Below are 20,508 nucleotides of genomic sequence, written 5' to 3'. Positions count from 1 at the left end.
AAATTGTGCTTGGGCAGTATGTTTGCCTTCACATTCTGTGTGGCACTGGAGTAAAATGGAGTCTTGGGTCATTCAGCTGCAGGCTCTAAGAAAGCCTGTTGTAACTGTGCATTTTAATTAACTGAATCAGCTGAGGAAATGTTGTCTCTTTACTGTGGTGTAGCTGTCTGCCTTGTAAAGTACCTCCCTGCATAAACAGAGGACTTCTATTCCTTAAACTGCCTTTCCCCCATGCTCTTTAAGAGTGTTGGGCTTTTTCCTTTTTCTGTTCTTAAATTACAGGTGGAGAAGGCTTAATTAACTCTAAAATGATTCTCCTGAAAACTCAGTTAACATTCTTTACAATTCTTAGTGCTACAATATAGTTTCTACAAGATGTCTGCTGTTATTGGAGTGCACAGAAACATTTAGAATACTAAATCTGGTTTGTCCTATTACTAGAGATAGCATCTGTACAATTGAAATACAAACAGAAGATCACACAAATTTCTCTCTTTCTCTCTCTTTCTTTCTTTTTCTTTCTCTCTCCTTCTCTCCTTCTCTCTTTCCTTCCTTCCTTCCTTCCCTCCCTCCCTCCCTCCCTCCCTCCCTTCTTTCCTTCCTTCCTTCCTCCCTTCCTTTCTCCCTCCCTCCCTCTTTCTTTCTCTCTCTCTTTCTTTCTTTCTCTCTCTCTCTTTCTTTCTCTCTTTCTTTCTTTCTCTCTTTCTCTTTCTCTCTCTCTCTCTCTTTCTTTCTTTCTTTTTCTTTCTTTCTCTTTCCTCATCAGTGGGTCACTGTAAACTAAGCCAACAAAATGATAATAATTTAGCCATTGATTGTTTTTGCACAGCACACTGCTAGATCTTAAAACTAAGTTGAATATGCATAGGTTGTTGCTTCAAGGACTTATGTATAAATTTGTCCTCTAGAAATATAATTTGAAGGCCTCATGTTGGAAGTTGCTGAACATATCACAAAATTCTGGATTCTATGAATGATTATTAGTGGGGTTTTTATTCAAGGGTAATCATACATCTATGCAAAATTTCTGAATCTAGAATTGATGGATGAAAATTTTAGAACACTATTTTTTTTTTTACTAAATCAGATTATTTGCAGGTCTACTACCTGAGCTACTCGAAGTGGATACTAGTACTGCAAAACCAACCACTACCTCCACCACCACCAAACAAAAACCAGAAAAACAAATGCAAAACCCAGCCTCTTCATTTACATCTTCAAAATGTATTAATAATAATTAAAATAAAAACATTAAGTAACCCCTGGGTATATTTCAAGCAATAAGTAGCTAGATTACAAGTAAAGAAAATATAATCATTCTAATGGCAACTCAGGATAATTAAGAGAAGGACTGAGAAATGCATTTCTTGGAAGATTGTTAAACATACAATCAAACTAGATTAGAATTTCAAACACTAGGAAGGAGAAAACACATTTTAAGGCTCTCAGAAATCCTATTAGCTATCAGTTTTAATGGCCTAAGAAAGATTTCATGTCAATTTTTGCATTATAGTTGTCTAAAAGTAGATCTGTTCTGTTGATGCTAAAGTTTCTCACCATCTAGGTCCTAAGCAGTACATGACATGATAGAAAAGATTTGATTGGCCTACAAATCTCTCTTACCTTACAAATCGTAATTATAATGCAATTTAACATACTGGGAGTATATAATTTCTAATTCTGAAATTAAACTATAATTTACAAAATTATAGTTGTTCATTTATATGTCTAAAGATGTTGAATAGAAATAGTTTTTTTGCCCAATTTCATTAAATTATTAAACTGTCATTTTAATTATTGCTTTTCTCAGAAATTAATAACCATTGGTAGTTCCCTTTTAATGTACATTCAAGTTGTGTAGTTTAACATAAATAAAAGTTGGATAGCAAGAAAGATGAAAGATAAGAGGAGATAAGAGGAAAAGGAGGTTCTAGGGAGAGGAATTAGAGAATTGGCAGAGTGGAATCAAGAAGAGACTGTGATGGGCAGCTTCTACAGTTCCACATGACCAAATATGCCTTCTACATACAGGCGATGAGCATATTACCTTGTCCACTGGTGGGCATTTGAATTCTCCAGTGCAACAAGTTCTTTGGAAATATGCATAATTAGAAAGCCAGAGACCTCTGACCTAGGGGTTATGATAGGCTACTTTTCTTCCTTGTATGGGAAAAGAGGAGGGGACATTTTTAAAAACATGCTTTGTGCCTAACTGGTTTGGATTTTGCGGAGTTGACTTAGAATCACTGGCTACTGAAGCAGACGCAACATTCAGTTTTTACCACTTCTATCTGGCAAACGTGTATACTTACTTTTTTTTTCTGTTCAGATTTTTAAAAAAATCAGATACTCTAAAAAAAAAAAAAAGTGACTCAAGGAGAAGCCTGGTGGGTAAAATAAAGGGACATCCCAACTGGAGAGTGAAGGACCTTGCCCAGGAAAAAATAGGCAGAAAAGAGATCACAAATAAATGGCTTTTACAACAAAACATGACTATTCTGTCACCACAAAAATTGAAGTGTATTACTAATTAAACATTATTTCTTTGTCTCGCAGATTTTTTAAAGCTGTTTGTGCTTTAACAAACCCCCTAAAATGTTCACAGTTTTGGCAACTATCCCAAGGAAAACAGCATAGAAATAATTTACTAGTGAATGTGATTCCTTAAAGCTGTATCTTTATAGAATTTTTTTTTTTTGTCAGTCATGGGGTTTGAACTCTGGGCCTGGACACTGTCTCTCAGCTCTTCAGCTCAAGACGAGTGCTCTACCACTTGAGCCACAGCGCCACTTCCAGTTTTCTAGTGGTTTATTGGAGATAAGAGTCTCATAGATTTTCCTGTCCCGGCTGGCTTTGAACCATGATCCTTAGCTCTCAGCCTCCTGAGTAGCTAGGATTACAGGCGTGAGCCACCCGTGCCCAGCTTATAAGAATATTTTTGAAATTAGCATGATCATTGAGAATATTATACATGGCAAAAAGGTGGTATTTATGAAATAAAGACAAAATCTATACATTGACCATATACATGTGAGACTGATTAATCCAGGTTCCATAAAATTGTTGCTCTAGACCCTTATCTTAAAGACTAAAAAAATCAGTACCCATATACCCTGAATAAAATATTGGAAGGATGGAGAAATGTTCAATGTTTCTCAAAAATGGAATATAGATACATTAATAACTCAAGCGCAAGGCAGCCTGTGAGATGGTCTCTAGTAGAATTACAAAATACATAAAAGCATGAAGGGCAAGGTGTAGAAAGACTTGTAGAATGAATAGATTTTGAGTTGAATTGATTATCAATTGAAAGGCTCAGAAAGGGACAGGAGGATTTGGAAGTAGGCAGGCACTTTCTACTTCAAGACAAGAAGTGGCCCTCATTCAAAGCATGGGAAACAGTCTGGAATGAAGGAAAGGATGTAGTTGGATTTGTTGAGAGGTTTTGGATTTTTTTTGTATAGACCACCACTATTCTTCAGTATTAACCATGGGTTCACTTGCCCCTAACCTTATAAAAATTTAGATTCTCTTTCTTAGATTCTCATTTGCTATCATTCTGAATAAAAATAGATGGTTGGATATGACTATTAAGGTAGATGGGACTACTTAGAAAATGGAGCTAATGGAAAGAAGGAGTAAGTGGCTAGGATGAGCCAAACTTGTACTAAATAATTCCAACTCCACCATCTCCTTGTATCATTCACAGCATGCAAATAATATATAAAATATGCCTAGAAAAGAAGAGTATAAGATATTCAACAATGTTGTTTCTTTGCCATCTCACAACTATTCTATGATTTTTTTTATACATTTTAAGATGAAGAAGCTGAATCTAAATGTATTGTAGTTATTGAGTCTCAGAAAGAGATTTTCACAGTATTTTGTCCAAGATCTATGACCTAAGCTCTTTTTAGTATACAAAGTTGTTCTCTAAGGAAAAATGAAGTAGGAAGCTGGTGTTTAATGACTTTGAAATTTCTCAAAGATAGTTTACTGAATGAAGCATGGATTGTTGGTCTTGCCATGTTTCCTTTGGGAAGGCTGGTTTATGGCTGAGAAAAAGATAGAGAAGAATCCATGCTTGTAAAGCAATTTGTCCAAGAAGTACTTTCTTCAGCCACACTCTTAGTTGTTCTGGTTAGTTTAGTCTATGGCTTTTTGCACTTAGCTAAATTATTTTATCTCTAAATAAATGTAAGTGCCTTGGATGATAATACTGCCCAGATCTGAGAACAAGACATAAGACACAGAGAACTCCTGGGAATTTCGTCAGAGATAATGCTAGAGAAAAGGCATGGAAATGGAACCATGAGGAGACAGAAGGCAGACATACAGAGCTGACTGGATTACGCTCGAGAGACAACCCAGTCCATCTGTCCTAGCATTCCAACCATACAACTGACAAAACAGCAACGCAAACCTCTCACTGTTATAAGTAGGAAAATGGGAGGAATGTAAAACTCAAATTCAAGAATATGATGGAAAATTTGTAAGGCAAATCAGTTGTTGAGATAAGGGAAAACCAGAAATCCATCCTTTGGGATTATTGTTCAGATTAAGAAATATATAAGAAGGGTTTTAAGACTTTGTTTTGAAATCTACCTTCACCTTTCCCTTTTATTTGTAGCCACCTTGCTGCTTTTGTATTTTAGTGTAAACTAATAAAGTCCCCACACATCTCTATATGTTCATCCATAAAAATCTACTAGAGGAAAAGCCATAAAAATATATGTAGATTTTTACATTTTACTACTCAATCCTCTCTATGAAAAGTCAATAGGATTAAGTGTATAATGTTTTTTAATGACACTGAAGTGGGAAAGGCTGGGAAAACCCAAGATGTACAGATTAGCATTTAGGTAGCAGATAGATACTCTAATAGTAAACCATTAGAAACCATTTAAGAAAGGGATCTAGAGATGTATAATTCAGATTGAAAGGCCTTATGTGCACATGATATAAATTATTTTTTCAGGGCAGTCCTACAAAATGGGTCAAGTATAGGATTAATGATGCTTATTTTCTTTACTGGTTTAATTTATAGGAAGAGAGATTCAAGGTAAGAGGACTGTCTTATATATTCAAAAACAATTATGAACTTATGAAAGGTATAATGCCTCCTTCAAAATCATGAAATACTATAGATAAATTTCTGGCTCATAACAAAAACTCACTTACATGCCAGTACACACACACACACACACACATACACACACACACACACACACACACACACAAATCAGTAATAAAATGTGGACAATCACATTATAGGATTTATTCATAGGATATGCATTTTTTTTCCTAGGCATGAGTAGCTTGGTGGAAAACATACAAAAAGCTTATGTAACGTGGCCTCTGCTCTGCATGTAGATGATTAAATGTTTTATTTTAATTGCAGATTAGTGATGGTACACCCCCACCCCCACCTTTTATTTGCTTTGTGGCAAATTATTTGCTTAAGCCAAATGCTTAAGCTTTTTCACGTTGAAATTTTTGTACAAAGTGGGCATACGCCCTTCATAAGTTGACACTGGTCTCAGAGTTGTCAGTCTTGTAACTGTTTGAACCGTTGTAACTTGGTTTTCATGGTTATAATCTTATAACCATCTTGTCAAGTTTTCTTTCCCCAAGATAATTCTATTTCTTCAGTGTCAGTGTGATATATTATACAACTTTCTTTTAAAGTCCTGTGAGACTCTGAATCAAAGGATGGAGGATGGTAGGATGTTCCTTGTTGTAGGAGTGACAACAGCTCAATATTAGTCCAGGAAAAACCTTCTAGCTTCATGCAGCCACCACCCTGCTGTGCAGTGAAGGCTATTCAAGTGTACACAGACTGTATCTCACTGTCTATAGGCACTTTTTATCACCTTCACTTTATTACGGTATTTATTTTATTTATTTTTTAAATAAAATAAATATTTATTTATTTTTAAAGTTCTCGAAAACATGTATTTTATATCCACAGTATTGTAATTAATGTGATGAGACTTAAACAAATATTGCCTTTGTACCAGGAGCTGGTGGCTCACACTTGTAATCCTAGCTTCTCGGGAGCTTGAGATATGAGGATCATGGTTCAGTGCCAGCCTGGTCAAGAAAGTCTGTAACACTCTTATCTCCACTAAAACTACCAAAAAGCCAGAAATGAAGCTGTGAGACAAGTGGTAGATCACTAGCCTTGAGCAAAAGAAACTAAGGGACTCAGGCACAGTGCCTAGGTCTTGAGTCCAAGCCCCAGGACAAACACACACACACACACACACACACACACACACACACACATATACACACACACACACACACACACACACACACACACACACACACACACACAAATGCCTTTGCTAAATTCAGTATCAGCCTTATCATTTATTATGTGAGGCTAAACATGTGCATTTTACCTTTAAGAAGATAACATTTTTGTTGCTGGTATGCTTAAGAGTAGGAGAAAAAGGAAAGTAATAAGGAATGCTTTTTCTTAATGGGAAGGTCAAGAGCCCTGAAAATAAAAAGAAAATATAGAGAATTGCTGAGAAGTTATTAATTTTTGTTAGAAAAATTTGTAGGCAAGATGAATTAGAAGCGTCTTTTTTTCTTCTCTTCCCCATAAAATGGATTATTATTGCTCATAGATATTCTGTTGTTAGAAAGTACAGTGGGAGTTCTATGCCTCCATCAGAAAGAATGACATTGCCCCATTTGTTAGGAAATGGAAAGACTTGGAAAAAATTATATTAAGTGAAGTAAGCCAGGCCCAAAGAAACAGGTCCCATGGTTTCCCTTATTTGCAATAACTAGTATATGTCTGAATCAAACAGAAAAGGTCAGTTAAGTTGATGTTAGGGAAATGGACCCTAAGATATATATTCAAATGTTTTTTTCTTTCATGTGATTGTTTCTAACACATTTATAAGATTGTTGCTTTGTATGTCCCTCCCCCATGGTATAACCCCTGCTTTCACTGTATTTGATGTTGTTATAATTTGTGGAGGGGAAGGGAAAAAACAAATCTTTTAAATAGGGATACAGGTGGACCCATTGCAACAATGAGATGTACAAGTTATGTTGAAAACGAACTTTACAACTTTGGTGTGGGGAGGGAGGATTGGGTGGGGGGATGGGGGAGGATGGGATGGGAAGGGGAAACAAAGGAGGAGGCTACAATGCTTGATAAGAAATGTACTCATTATCTTGCCTATGTAATTGTAACCCCTCTGTACACTATTTTCACAATAATAATAATTTAAAAAAAAGAAAAAAAAAAGTACAATGGGAACAAAGATCATCTCTGCTTGGACTTATATTGTGATTGGGCTATTATTCTATCTTTTCCTGGCGTGCCCCTTATTGGCTTTGAGACCTAACTCAAGAACATTCACTTTTTAACCCATAAGATAAAAGCTTAAGTTAAAGGTCATTATTAATAAAAGGAAAACACTTTGTATTTTATGCCACTTAAAAAATACAACTATTCTTCAATAATTACAATTGATAAAGTAGATAATAGTTTCACTTACAGCTTGTCACTTGAGCCATATCTCTAGGCCTGCATACTATACTATATTGTGTCTATACTAGGAGATCTTGGGCAATGCCTTTCATGAGGGTGGATGTGGATAACAAGCAACAGAGCTACATCATGTAATCAGACCTAGAATATATACTAAGTCCACACAAGATAGTATGAAAACTTACTTGTTTTGCTCAAAAATAATGTCACCCTTCCATATAAAAATACAATGTTTATATAGTATGAAGTCAATAAGATTGAAACAGTGGGAGCTCATGGACAGACAACTATTTAATGGTTTGCTATACTAACTCCATTTAGGACCTGACTTGAGTTTTGATTTAGTTTGCTAAGTGTTTGCTTCAATGTTCTCTGCTTGACATCTTTAGGCCAACTGTACATTGTGAACACTGTTGACAGAACCCAAGCCTTGGGAAACATAGGATGGAAGACTCTTTTTCTTTATAGATATCAGTACTAAAGACAAATGAAATTATATGTATATACTGATTTCAAATGAGTCTGGGTTTCTGTCACAATCAAGTTACTGATTGTTTCTGACCCATTCCAAACACAGAACACCAGCCAACAGAACTCAGTATCTTACTAACTGCTCTTTAAAAAGAAAAGAGTATCTTCATGTTAGAGTTTATGAAGTGATTTTCTTATTTCTGTCCTTCTAATAACTAGGAGACGTTTACAAGACATCTCTAGTCTGTACATAGAAAACTTCAAATTTAGAAAACCTAGAAATTTACCTGCAATTACTTGATTAGCAAGTGCTGGAGAAATTTAAATTGAGTTCTTAATTCCTAATTCCTTAATTCTACAATGTGTAGTTGCAATTATTACCCTCAAGTGAAATAGAATTACTTTTGGTTTAGATTTTCTACAGTATCCTACCAAGTTATCCAAAATCATCAATGATTTCAGAGGCTAAGTGAAATTTGGCCCAATTCTGTAGGCTGTTAGGAGTGGGAAATAGTTACTCCCACTTATGAATGTAATTAGTTTTCAAGACCTATTTAATAAACATTATTTAAAGTGCATCTATTATACTTTCCTCATGACATTTAGCATTTTGATTTACTGATACTTTTTGTGCTCCAAGTTTCTCTCAGCTGTCTCTGATTTTTAATGTAGGTAGCAAAGGGAATATAAAAATATCAAAGCTCTATGGGTTTGCTACAGATAGAGTTTCTAATGAGAATCCAGAGGGGAAAAAAAGAAATAAAAGGAGCAATATAATTTCTGAAATCTTCCTTTCTCATGGCTCAATTCTCAATTGTCATTTCTGGAACCCATTTTTGTCTTAAGCTTCATGGCCGGATGCATTTTTTTTTCTGGTTCTAATCCACACTTTAAATAAGCTATTTGAGCTCTCATCTTGGTAAATGTCAAAGGAAGAGAAGATATTTCGTGCACCTACAGCATCCTAAAACCCTTGCCAAATCCATGAATCTGACTCTGCATTATCCTTCTCCAGAAGGAGAACATAATTTCATTATCCATGAATCATCACCTCTTAGACTGTAACATCATTGTCGGAGGGCCTAATAGAACTAGTGTTCAGCTGGCTGAAAGGGGGAAGGGAGAGAGAGCACTGGGGCAAAGCACAGGTCACCGGCACCATCAGCAAACTGGAGAGGAATTTTAAAGCCCAGAGGGGAGTCCTCCCTCCATTGATGGAGCTGAAATACTTAAGGACAGTAAATAATTCATACTGATTCTTTCAAAATGAACGTTAGCATTTGTTTTCCCCAACCTAAATAACATAACATTCCAACTTCTTACCTAAGGAAAATATATTAAGGCATTTAATAAGTGTATCAAAGACTAAGCCAACATCAAGGAACATAGCACTTAGACATATTTCTTATCTATTCCCATTGAGTTATTTGCTTCATATCCTCACGCTACAGTTCTATGACTTGTCTTCTGACATTATTAAAGGAAAAGTGAGTAGGCAAAATATACATCAAGTTAGATTATAATCTCATACCCCAGGAAAAGTGACTAAATAAAATTGAAATTCAACGTACAAATCCAAACTTACGTGTTTGAAATCACGTTTACAAAAGAATTTAGGATGAAAAGCTGTGCATGAATGGCTGTGTTTGTTCTAACTAGCCACTAGAGGTCACTGATACTCTATAGAAATACAGTTGGTTGCCTGTGTCTACTTAGGTACTTGACTCACCAAATCAAGTAAAAAATGGTTTAAATTCTTTAAAGAGATGTAATGCCAACATCCTTGGAAAATACAAACTCACTTAAAATAAATATATCTTGCATAAGTAGTGCTTAGCAGACTGGCACTGGGATTATTCACTCCAGGCTACAGTAGGCGGTGGGTACTGAGGCCACTAAAATGGGGGAAAAAGCATGCGCGCGCGCACACACACACACACACACACACACACACAGAGTACAGAGACTAAACTCCACTTTTCCTCTTTTCTAATGAAGCATTCAAAGTATGAATGAATTCATGTATCCTGGGTCCCACTCTGCTGCCCAGTTCAACACATCCAGTTGTTTAACTACTGTCACCTTGTAGGGGAATCAGACATGAATATCAATGCTGTTGGTCCACTATGCAATGTGTTCTAGATACTCATGAAAATAGATTTGTGGTATGTAGTCTTGAAAGTGCCATGGGCTGGAGGTAAGGGCAGCAGCTTCTGATCAGGGGAACATCACAAGTGGCTTTGTTAAATTTCCAATGGCCAAGTAATTAATTGTCTAACCTGCAGGAGTTTTGCATTTGTTCTCAGAAGATATTGTGTAGTAGAGAATTCAAAGGGAGGCATGTGGGAAAGAACTTTTGTCTTGTAAATTCATGTCCCAGATCAAAAATGTGTTTTTCCATCTAAGGTATTTTCTTTGACTCCTTATTGATTACTAAATTCCTAAGTAAAAAATAGGCATTAAGAATGACCAGCCTTCAAGAATGTTGGTTATTCACTTAATCTTACATCAATTTTACATACCAACTAGGCTTGGAACTTTAGATATATTTTTCAATAGAGTAACCACATTTTAGGTAGCACAGCAAGAAGTTAAGTAGGACTATAAATATTTGGGATCCATTACTAGTGAGGCAAAAGGTCAAGTCAAAGAATAAAAATGGGCCTTTTTAATTTAATACTGCATTTAATTAATACAATCATCTTCAGTACAGATAAAAATGAGGCTGACCAAAGAAAATTTCTCTTTTAGATGGAGTTTGTAGTTACCAACAGTTTATGAAAATGTAAAATTACAAGTTCAGGGAGAAACATCACAGTAGGCTCAGTCATTCAGGTCATAATACTGTAAGGAAATATCTGCATTATTAATCAATTGGGAATATGTGACTATTTGTCATTAGCAAATATATATTCAGCAATTATATTGTAGCTATGGTGCTTTTCTGAACTGGTATCTATTTTTAGGTTTCATCAATATCTGAGTACTTTGAGAAATCTACTTTTTTATTGCTTATAGAAGTATGGTTTTAATAATCTGGCTTCCTTGCAATTATATTTCATGGTGATTTGCCTAGATTTTTTTTCCCTCTTGTCCTATGAAAAACATCTGAAGTATATAAAAATGCTGGTAAAAATAGCCATTTACTTTTTCTTTTCTTCTTTTCTTTTTTTTTTTTTTTTGCTGCAGTGATTCTGTTTTGAAAGAACAGGGGCATGGTTAACGATGCAAGGCTTGGCAAGTCAAATTAAAGAAAACAGCAATTCCTAATCTTTGCTCCTCTAGTAAATCTGTTAATTTTGGAGGATGGAAGACGATACAGACTAAAGATTTATTATTTTTTTCCCCTGAAATCTCAATGGACTGTAGTTCATATCGTTTCAATACAGAGCTGTGATACTTGTGCTGCAGTCAATAAACTTTCACCAATGACATAAACACATGCAGGCAGCTTGCTGCTTACCAACAGGGTCTGTACAGAATTGTCCTGATGGATGAGTGTACAATACAGATGAACACAGGGACACAGGAATGTCAACAACAGCAACACAAAAGAGAACTGTCATGGGGTGAGTCCTTTTTCCTCTAAGATTTATTTATACATTTACGCAGGCGTTATCAAAGTCATTCTTCCCATTGAGTTGTTGATGGAAAGCCTGTCTTAGAATATGTTCTCTTTTACACATCTGAATGCAATGTCAATCCTCAGGGAACTGCTGTGTGCTGGAGGTATCATGGGACAGGGCAGGACAGCCTGACAAATCCCAGACAGAACAGCATAGACCTAACCATTGTCCTAACTATCTTAGAGTCTTTGAAAATGCTGAGGAGAAATTCTGGTAAGATCCAGCTACAGGCTGGTAAGCAAGGTGCCTTCCCATTTGTAAACCTTATCACCTTGGAAAGACTCCTAACTGGAGGAGTCCATGGAGAAATCTGCCTCCTCAAACTTGCCAATTTAATTATTTTAATTCACTAACATGTGGGCTCAAAGAGATGGACTGTGAGACCTCTAATCCGATTGCACAGGGATAGGTTTACAGAGAGAAGGTTTCAAGTCTCAAACTTTGTGTTTTCCCCCTTTCCTCATGTTCTGTATCTCTGGGCTTGCAGTCTTCCAATCCTTAGCCACGCCCCCTCCTCCCCCCTTGCTTGCCTAATTGCAAGCCAGATTCCTCTGGAAACTGCTCCTGGGGTTGCTTTAAGACAGTACCCTCTTTTGATAGTTTCTTGTCATTTTCTTTTTGGGCAGGGCATTGTTTTAATGTCTCTGTCTGTCTCTACCAAGCTCATCGAGTCAAATCACCTTCTAGGATCACTTTAAACTCCCAAAGTCTGGGGTCACTCATCTTTTCCCTTGATTTCCCAAGGAAACCAGGAGAACAATCTTAGATGTGGGGGGTATTACTTATAAAAGAAGTTTCATTTAAAAGCAAATGCAACCGTGAATGGAATCAGTAAAGGGTCTTATACAACAGGCATGCTATCAAACCAGAGTTCAATCGTCACATTGATTGTGGTATTTAAATTTCAAGGGGCTGATTATGTGGGAAAGGAAGATGACCAGTGGGAATGAATGCAGGCAAAGGGGTAGGGAAGGACCTTGCCAGCAGAGAGAGAGAGAGAGAGACAGAGACAGAGAGACAGAGACAGAGACAGAGAGACAGAGAGAGACAAAGACAGAGAGACAGACAGAGATGGAGACAGAGACAGAGATGGAGACAGAGACACAGACACAGAGAGACAGAGACACAGACACACTCAGAGACACACACAGGCAGAGAGAGAGAGAGAGAGAGAGAGAGAGAGAGAGAGAGAGAGAGAAGGGAAGGGAAGGGAAGGGAAGGAAAGGGAAGGGAAAGGAAGGTGGAAGAAGATTCCCTTTTTTTTTGTTTTAGTCACCAGGGTTCGATAAAGCACCACTTATTTCCCAGCTTTTAAGAGCGCTTTTGTTTTGTTTTGTTTTGAATCACAATGGTTCATACCTCACACTCCCTGGAGCCTGATTTGTTATAGGTGCAGGGTCCCGTCCCGTTCAGCAGCATCTCGCTGGTCTCCGTGTTGGTGGGCTTATAATCTACATAAAATTCCTGGGTGCTGGGAGTCATCTGCTTGAGGGACTGCCTTTTCTTCTTCCTGTGCCTTCGCATGAGGGAGCGCTGCTGCAGCTGCTTCATGCTGGCCGGGTAGCGCTTCCACGACACGTAGATCACCAGCAGGATGACGAGCACCGACAGGAACAGGGCCACGCTCCCCGCGATGATTTTATGGAAAGAGATGTGCTCGGGGTCGGCTTCAGTCTCTGGGCCGGGCTCTGTGGCTCCCACCGTGGGAGGGAGAGGGGGTTTGCTTTCATGCTTCGGCCTGGGGAGCTTGGGTTTGAATGTGGGCTTTGGGAGAGCCCGGGCCACATCAAAGCGCTCTGTGGTACTTCGGCCACAGATGCTGTAGTTCTTCACTGCGTCGATCACGTTGACCCCCTGCAGCTCTTTGGGACTGGCACAGATAATTGTATTCTCCCTCAGACCTTTAAAACTTTTCAGCCAGTTTACCAGGGAACAGATATTGCGACTGCATTCCCAGATATTCCCGGCAAGACTGATGTCATTTAAGGATATCCAAGAATCTAAAATCTCCTGCCCAATGAACGTCAGCTTATTGGAATCCAGGTTGAGGCGCTGGAGGTTCGGGACGCACTGGAACACACTGGGTCCGCTGAAAGCCTCGATCTCATTGCCTGACAGATCCAGCCTTTGTAAGGAGCTCCAAGTCCACGACATGGTCTGCCCTATGACACTGATTTTATTCCACTGCAAGTAGAGGTTCTGGAGGCTCACCAGCCTTGGAAAAAGGGCCAGGTTGAGCTTCGAAAACTGGTTGTGCTCCAAGTGAAGTTCTTTGAGTCTGATCATACCGGCAAAGACATTCCTGGCTAAACTTCGGATCCGGTTATATCCCAGGTCCAAAAGTTCCAGGTTGCGGCAGTCTTGGAATATGCGTACAGGGATGGTTCGCAGGGAGTTGGAACGCAGGTGTAAACTGAGCAGCTTCCTCAAGCCCCGAAACTGCTCAGACCCCAGAGAATGCAGCTGATTGTAGGACAGATCCAAGTTCCTCAGATTGGTCACCGGTCTGAAGGTATTGTTTAGAAAATAGGAGATTCGGTTGGAACTCAGGATCAACTCCTTGAGTCTGCGTATTCCATTGAAAGCATTCTCGTCAATGTTACTGATGTGGTTGTGGTCAAGGTACAGCCAGGTGAGCTGGTTGAGCCCTTTAAATTGATTATATTTAAGTTTCTGAAGGCTGTTGTAGCGGAGGGACAAACCTAAGCAACCAGCAGATATGCTCGAGGGTATCTCCTGTAATTTCTGAGATTCACAATATACCATTTTGCCTTCACACCTACAGCCCTTAGGGCATCCACGTTCAGCAGAAGAAAGCATTGTCAGTAAGACAGTGGGGGCTATCACCAGTGCTACAGCTGATCCGCTCAGTAGCCTAATTACATTGAAACCTGGAAATAAAAACAACTTAGAAAAGTTATCCCCCCAAAAATTTCTCTCTCTATTTTTTCTCATTAATCAAACAAAAAAAAATAGACACGTATATTCATGTTGAGAAATGTAAACATTGAATAACATTTAGTATCAAGTGTCATCTCTCTGTCATTTCAGGAGATGGTCTTTAGAATTTTTTTTTTTTTTAGCAGTTAAACAAGGTAACATGTTCACTAAACAATTGAATTTATAGCCTTAGAGCAAACCAAGGCAATCTCTATAATAATTAAGGCAGAATTATTTACACAGACTAGAGGATTTTTTTTTCAAGAAGGAAAAAAGAAAAATGACAAAACATACCCATCCTTTGTATTGTTCAAAGGTCGTCCTTAGGTCTTTTGCTTTGGCTTAGGGGCCACTTGCATGACAGCCCCTGTCAGCTGCACTGTAGTGAGTCAGGACTCGCTGACACCCAGGAAGAAAAATTGGACCCCTTGGGAGATGGACCGATTTTGGAACATTATTCTTTGCCAGCCACGCAGAACACTCCAAGAACAAGTAAATCCCAACACCGCATTCGCATCAAAAATCTTCCTAGGTAATAGGATCTTCATGGATATTACGTTTTTGCATCTTTACAGTTTTTTTTTTTCTCCTGTAGGAAAGGGTTTAAAAAAAAACAAATACCCAACAACCTGGCTTCTACAATTTCTTTTCAGCAAGCATGATGTATTCCTCCAGGCAACACGGGGCTACCTGGGCCGCCACATCTGTATTCCATAGCCCAGCCGTTCCTGTGACGGGCACCTCCAGTTCAGCCACAGAGCTGTGTTGGAGCCCAGAAGGCAAGAGAGCCCCGTAGCGCGCACACGCTCCGCGCACTCCCGCAGACTGTCATTCTGAAAGCGGCTCGGACTGTTGCTTTGGTTTCAGTGAATGCAGTCTTATGTAAAGCTGCCCCCAGTGGTGAAGAACATTATGGGCATGTGCAGAAATGTCTCTCTTTTATCTTGCAAATGAGCAGACTCTCGGCTGGAAAATGAATGATTCTTTTGGGTAGCCCAATAGGAACTGAATGGTCAACTTAATCAATACCTAGCAACCTTTTCTGTGATTTCCCAGTCTGGCTTTACAATTTGGCTCTGTCTTGTATTGTCTGTGTCGGCTTGATGGCTGAGCACGTGCGTCCTAGAGTTGGTTTTTCTCTGCCCCCCTCCCTTGCCCGCCCCCGCCCCGGAGCTGAATATTAAGTTCACAGATCGAATGTCAATTATTCTTAACCTCAACGTAGGCTTGGAGCTGAAATTTAGAAAATGAATTATTGAGTTTTTCACAGAGCAGCATTAACTGTTGTCCATTTGACCTCCTGGAGTCACAGTGACTATATTATGCAAGGTGTCTCAGGATGCTGGAACTCATACATTTTTGGAATAAAGGAGATGACGAATGACCTATGAATTAATGGATTCAATAGCCTTTCTGGTTTTCCCACACGAGATATAATTAGTTTAATGGCTTATGATTTGGTTTGTTATTTTGATGGCTGTGAGGATTTTTTTTTTTTGAAATTAGAAGGCAAATAATCTTTAGTGCTAATGTAAGAATCAAGAGATATCCTTTAGCTCACGATGGTGCTACTATGTTTTATATTAGTAGTATTTGTTGAGTCCTTTCTAAGTAGTGATTGTGTGTTTAGTAACCAATTTGATGCAGGCCCCATTATCACCTCCATTTAAAAGATGAAGAATCAAGTCTTGAAAGGGGCCGCTTGCATCATGAGCCAACTAAGTGGTAAAGTTGTGATTTGGATCAGAATTGGCTTTAGAGTGACTCTTTAACCACTGGATGATTTGGTTTAACAGCATTTGTTATTTTCATTTTTTAAATGAGTCAAGTGAAAATAGATTAAGGGATTGGTGTAATGAAGCTGTTACCAGCATATTCCATATTCTTGTTTCATTGATCTGAAGCTCCTAAAATGGTATAAAAACTAAAGAGGAACAAGTTAGTCTAGAGATTAAGAACTCCTTCCCACTCCACCCCCCCCCCCCCAAAGCTCCCCAGTTCTAATCCTGGCTACAAATTGCTAGCTATGTAACCTTAAGTGTGTTATTTAATTTCTTTACACCTCAGTTTGCTCATCTGTAAAATGGATTATAAAATTCACATCTCATAAATACATTTAGAGAATTGAGTTAACTTGGTACCTTAAAATACCTGGAATAGTGTGTAGCACATAGCAAATGTGTTATTTGAAAAGTCTCACTGTATTACATCATGCATATTGTTTAGTATTGACTATTGACTGTACAGCAGTCCTTAATGCACAAGGAACTAATTTAATGAGCACTTTTTATATTGCACACAGTGGATTTCTCAGCTTCTTTGATGAGAAAGTATCCTATCTCTATCATCTCCACTTTATCTTAAAGATGAATCTTTTGGTTCTATGGGACTTCACTAATAATTAATCTTCAATCTTTTTATCCCAAAGGCAGAGCATCCTAATGCTTATCCTAACGCCCATCCCCCACAGAGATAGAAATTTTGTTTAAAAATACATGGTATTCTTTATAATCTCTACTTTATTAGTTAATGTTAGGTGACTTGGCTAAGAGCCAATTAGATAGTACATAGACATTCTAAGGATGAGAAGTTTAGTAAATGTTATTCATGATAATCAAAGAACATTCTATAGATATAGACCAGAGCTTTAGGTCATGTACTACTAAGGCATCAGTTCTCATGAAATTATACATTTGTGAATGCATCTAAAATACCCAGAGAGCTTGTTAAAGAATATAGATTTCCAGGGTTGGAGGCATGGCTCAGTGGTAAGAGAGCCTCCCTAGCAAGCAGGAGAACCTGAATTCAAACTCCAGAATTGACAAAAAAACCAAAACCAAAACAAACAACAAACAAAAAACAAACCCACATATATTTCCTTCTCCACTCACCAAGATTTTTCACTCTTCAGGATGGAAGATGGTGTTTATATCAGTAGTCTTTGATCGACAAGTAAATTAAAAAAAATCATAGCAGAAGCCTGATTAAAAATAATAAATTTTCTCCTAGGAAAGCTACTATGAAATTTACAATATTGAGCTGAAGACAAAGACCTGTTTTGTCTACTTCAGTTTTTAAACATCTACAACTCTGCTTGGCACATAATAGATGCTAACAAGTATATTTACTGCACAAATACATTTTGAGAAGGGAAGTGACAAATGCACTAAGATAAACTGGCTATGTAATATTAACATAAAGTTTGTAACACATGTGATTGAGCCTTTCAGCTTTTCTCCATCAGTGAGGTTGGAAGTAATTTTCAGGAAAATATTTGTGTGTTGTGTGTATATGTGTGCTTGCACATGCGTGTGTGTGTGTGTGTGTGTGTGTGTGTGTGTATGTGTATGTGTGCACATGAGCTAGTTCTGGGGCTTGAACTCAGGACTTGTGTGCTACCCATTAGCTTTATTGCTCAAGGTTCTATTTCTTTTTTTTTTTTTTTTGGTCGGTCATGGGGCTTGAACTCTGGGCCTGGGCGCTGTCCCTCAGCTCTTCAGCTCAAGGCAAGCGCTCTACCACTTGAGCTACAGCACCACTTCCGGTTTTCTGGTGGTTTATTGGAGATAGGAGTCTCATGGTCTCTCCTGCCTGGGCTGGCTTTGAACCGGGATCCTCAGATCTCAGCATCCTGAGTAGCTAGGATTACAGGCGTGAGCCACCAGCGCCCGGCTCAAGGTTCTATTTCTTAAGCCACACCTCTACTTATAGCTTTTTGATAGTTAATTGGAGAGAAGAGTCTTATGGACTTTCCTGGCCAGGCTGGCTTTGAATCATGATCCTTGGATCATGGCATGAACCACTTGCTCCTGATGATGAAAATACTCTTTTTTTTCCTATTAATTTTTTAATGCAAAGATACTGTACAGAGAGGTTACAATAACATGAGTAAGGTAATGAGTACATTTCCTATTGAGCATTTTTTCTCCCTCCTTTGAAAATACTCTTAAAGGACGTATGTGGAAAGAAAGTAACTCAAAATTTCAAACCTTAGAGGATTAGTAGGCAGTCTTCACTTGTCATTGAGCTATTTCTTAACAGTTAAACCACATATTTCTCAAGAATAGTGAAATAATAGTCTTTAGAATATTCACTTTGGCATAATATAGAAGGTTATTACTGAACCTTGATCACTGAACATCCCACATGAAACTTCATAACTTGTATATCTTTTTTAATTTAAATTTTATTCTTTAGTTGATGTACAGAGAACTTGTTTATTTTAAAACAAACTAAAAGAAATAATATTTACAACTCATTTCTCATCTTTGTGCTTTAAAGTCTCTGATCTTTTTTACTTCTTTCTTTTCCCCCAATGACAAGTAGTTATTAAGATGTCTTTCTTGCCTAACTGCTTCAGAGGGCTGCTTTAGAATGGCTGGAGGGACCAATCAACTTCATTCTACCTCATACCAGTATCGCATACCCAGGTCCATATCCCTCATACACAAGGACAGTAGCACAAATGAACCTCTGGATAGGTATTTCTCTCACTTTGCTTTCCTAGAACAAATATTCTGTGATTATTTAAGACAAATAATAGTCTGTTTTGTTGTGTGCCATACACGCGGTTTCCAGGCACTTTCCTGATACCTTGGCTCCTGTTCTTTTCTTGGTCTTTTGTTCTTCCTCTGGGTCTTGTGATTGGTATTAATACTGGCCACGAAGCCTTTTCTCAACAGTCAACAGCAGCTTTTCTCAGCTTGGTTGGGCCCTACCCACGCTGTGTGGACCCTACCTTTGTACTTGCTCTCCATTCCACATTGTATCTGTCCTGTGTTGTCCTCAGAGCAATCAAGTGCTTGGAGAGAGATGATCTTAGAGATTAGTTGAGAAGTAAAAAAACAAAAACAAAAACAAAAAACAAAACAAGCCCAAAGTAAACACAGTTCAAAACTACTAAATACTTAATTGAGCAGAAATTATTTTAAAGATATAGAGTAGACTGACAAAAAATGTACATTGTAAATATTTTAGTAAATTTCTGGTATGATTTCTAGTTCTCTCTCTAATTGGTGACCAGAGCAAGCTGATTATTTCTGATTTGCCTTTTAATACAGGCAAAATTAAACTATATATGTATTTACAAACTTTTTTCCCCATGCTTAACACCACATGCAGAACCTACTATAAACTCCTTGACAAGTTATATTTCCCCAGTGAATCTGGGGCCTCGTGATTTATACAATTATAAAACATAGTGTCATCTATCTAAACACTTTTTATTGCACTTGCAGTACTGTAAATGGCTAAACATATTTTGTTTAAATTGGGTAAATAAATCAGGTCTCAGGATATAATGCCAAATTTTATTCCAATATGAAACCAAATTGCCAAATATAAAGTTAGAAAAACAAGATTGCAATATGATATACTGATACCTCCAGAGTGACTGGCCCCAGAGATTTTATGTATATACTGTTGAAAACAAGGAAACTGTAAGAAAGATTGAGATTGTAAGAGATAGGTACCATTCAAGTAGGATGGTGTGGCTGCTGAGAAAGTTGTCTAAGCAAACTCATGAAGGAGATGAAGGAGATCATGTGCGTTGGTGAACAAACAATTAGTCAAGTTGTTCAATGGGTCTATCATGGAGAAAGCAAGTGACAGAGCGACTGGATAACAAGTGAGAGGTCCTAGACGTTGTGTCCTGGAAGGCTTTGTGTGCCATTTTAAGAATCCTAGCTTTATTGTGGAGTAAGTGAAAAGGCAACTGAAGATTTTAGGAGCATACAGATATATAAAAATCAAGTTTATATGTGGAAACACTCAATCCAGTATTGCTGAATGCTTCATTCTTCACAAATTCATACTTCAAATCACCCAGTTCCCAAATATGATGATATTTGAACACTGAGCCTTTTGTGAGCCCTCATGATTGGATTAGTGAGATCCCAAGGATAAGAAGGAATGAGCATTTGTTTCCTGTCCTCTTCTGGCCTCAGCCACAGGAAG

General features: G+C 37.9%; 2 protein-coding genes across 2 annotated transcripts in view; one reads left to right on the top strand and one right to left on the bottom strand.

Annotated features, from left to right (window-relative positions):
• The window catches only part of Lrrtm3 (leucine rich repeat transmembrane neuronal 3), a 155,358-nt gene extending 139,951 nt beyond the window's left edge, over positions 1–15,407 (bottom strand). The window contains exons 1-2 of the mRNA XM_042696521.1: positions 14,848–15,407; positions 12,973–14,504 (exon numbers count right to left, since the gene is read on the bottom strand). Of these exons, the coding sequence (XP_042552455.1) occupies positions 12,973–14,504; positions 14,848–14,851 (1,536 nt within the window). The 5' untranslated portion in view covers positions 14,852–15,407. The remainder of the gene's footprint in view (positions 1–12,972; positions 14,505–14,847) is intronic.
• The window catches only part of Ctnna3 (catenin alpha 3), a 1,268,549-nt gene that overhangs the window by 522,567 nt on the left and 725,474 nt on the right, over positions 1–20,508 (top strand). The window lies entirely within an intron of this gene.

This window comes from Dipodomys spectabilis, unplaced genomic scaffold, assembly GCF_019054845.1.
Source record: "Dipodomys spectabilis isolate Male_0828 unplaced genomic scaffold, ASM1905484v1 ptg000207l, whole genome shotgun sequence".
Taxonomy (NCBI): domain Eukaryota; kingdom Metazoa; phylum Chordata; class Mammalia; order Rodentia; family Heteromyidae; genus Dipodomys; species Dipodomys spectabilis.
This window is presented reverse-complemented; position numbering and strand designations above follow the sequence as displayed.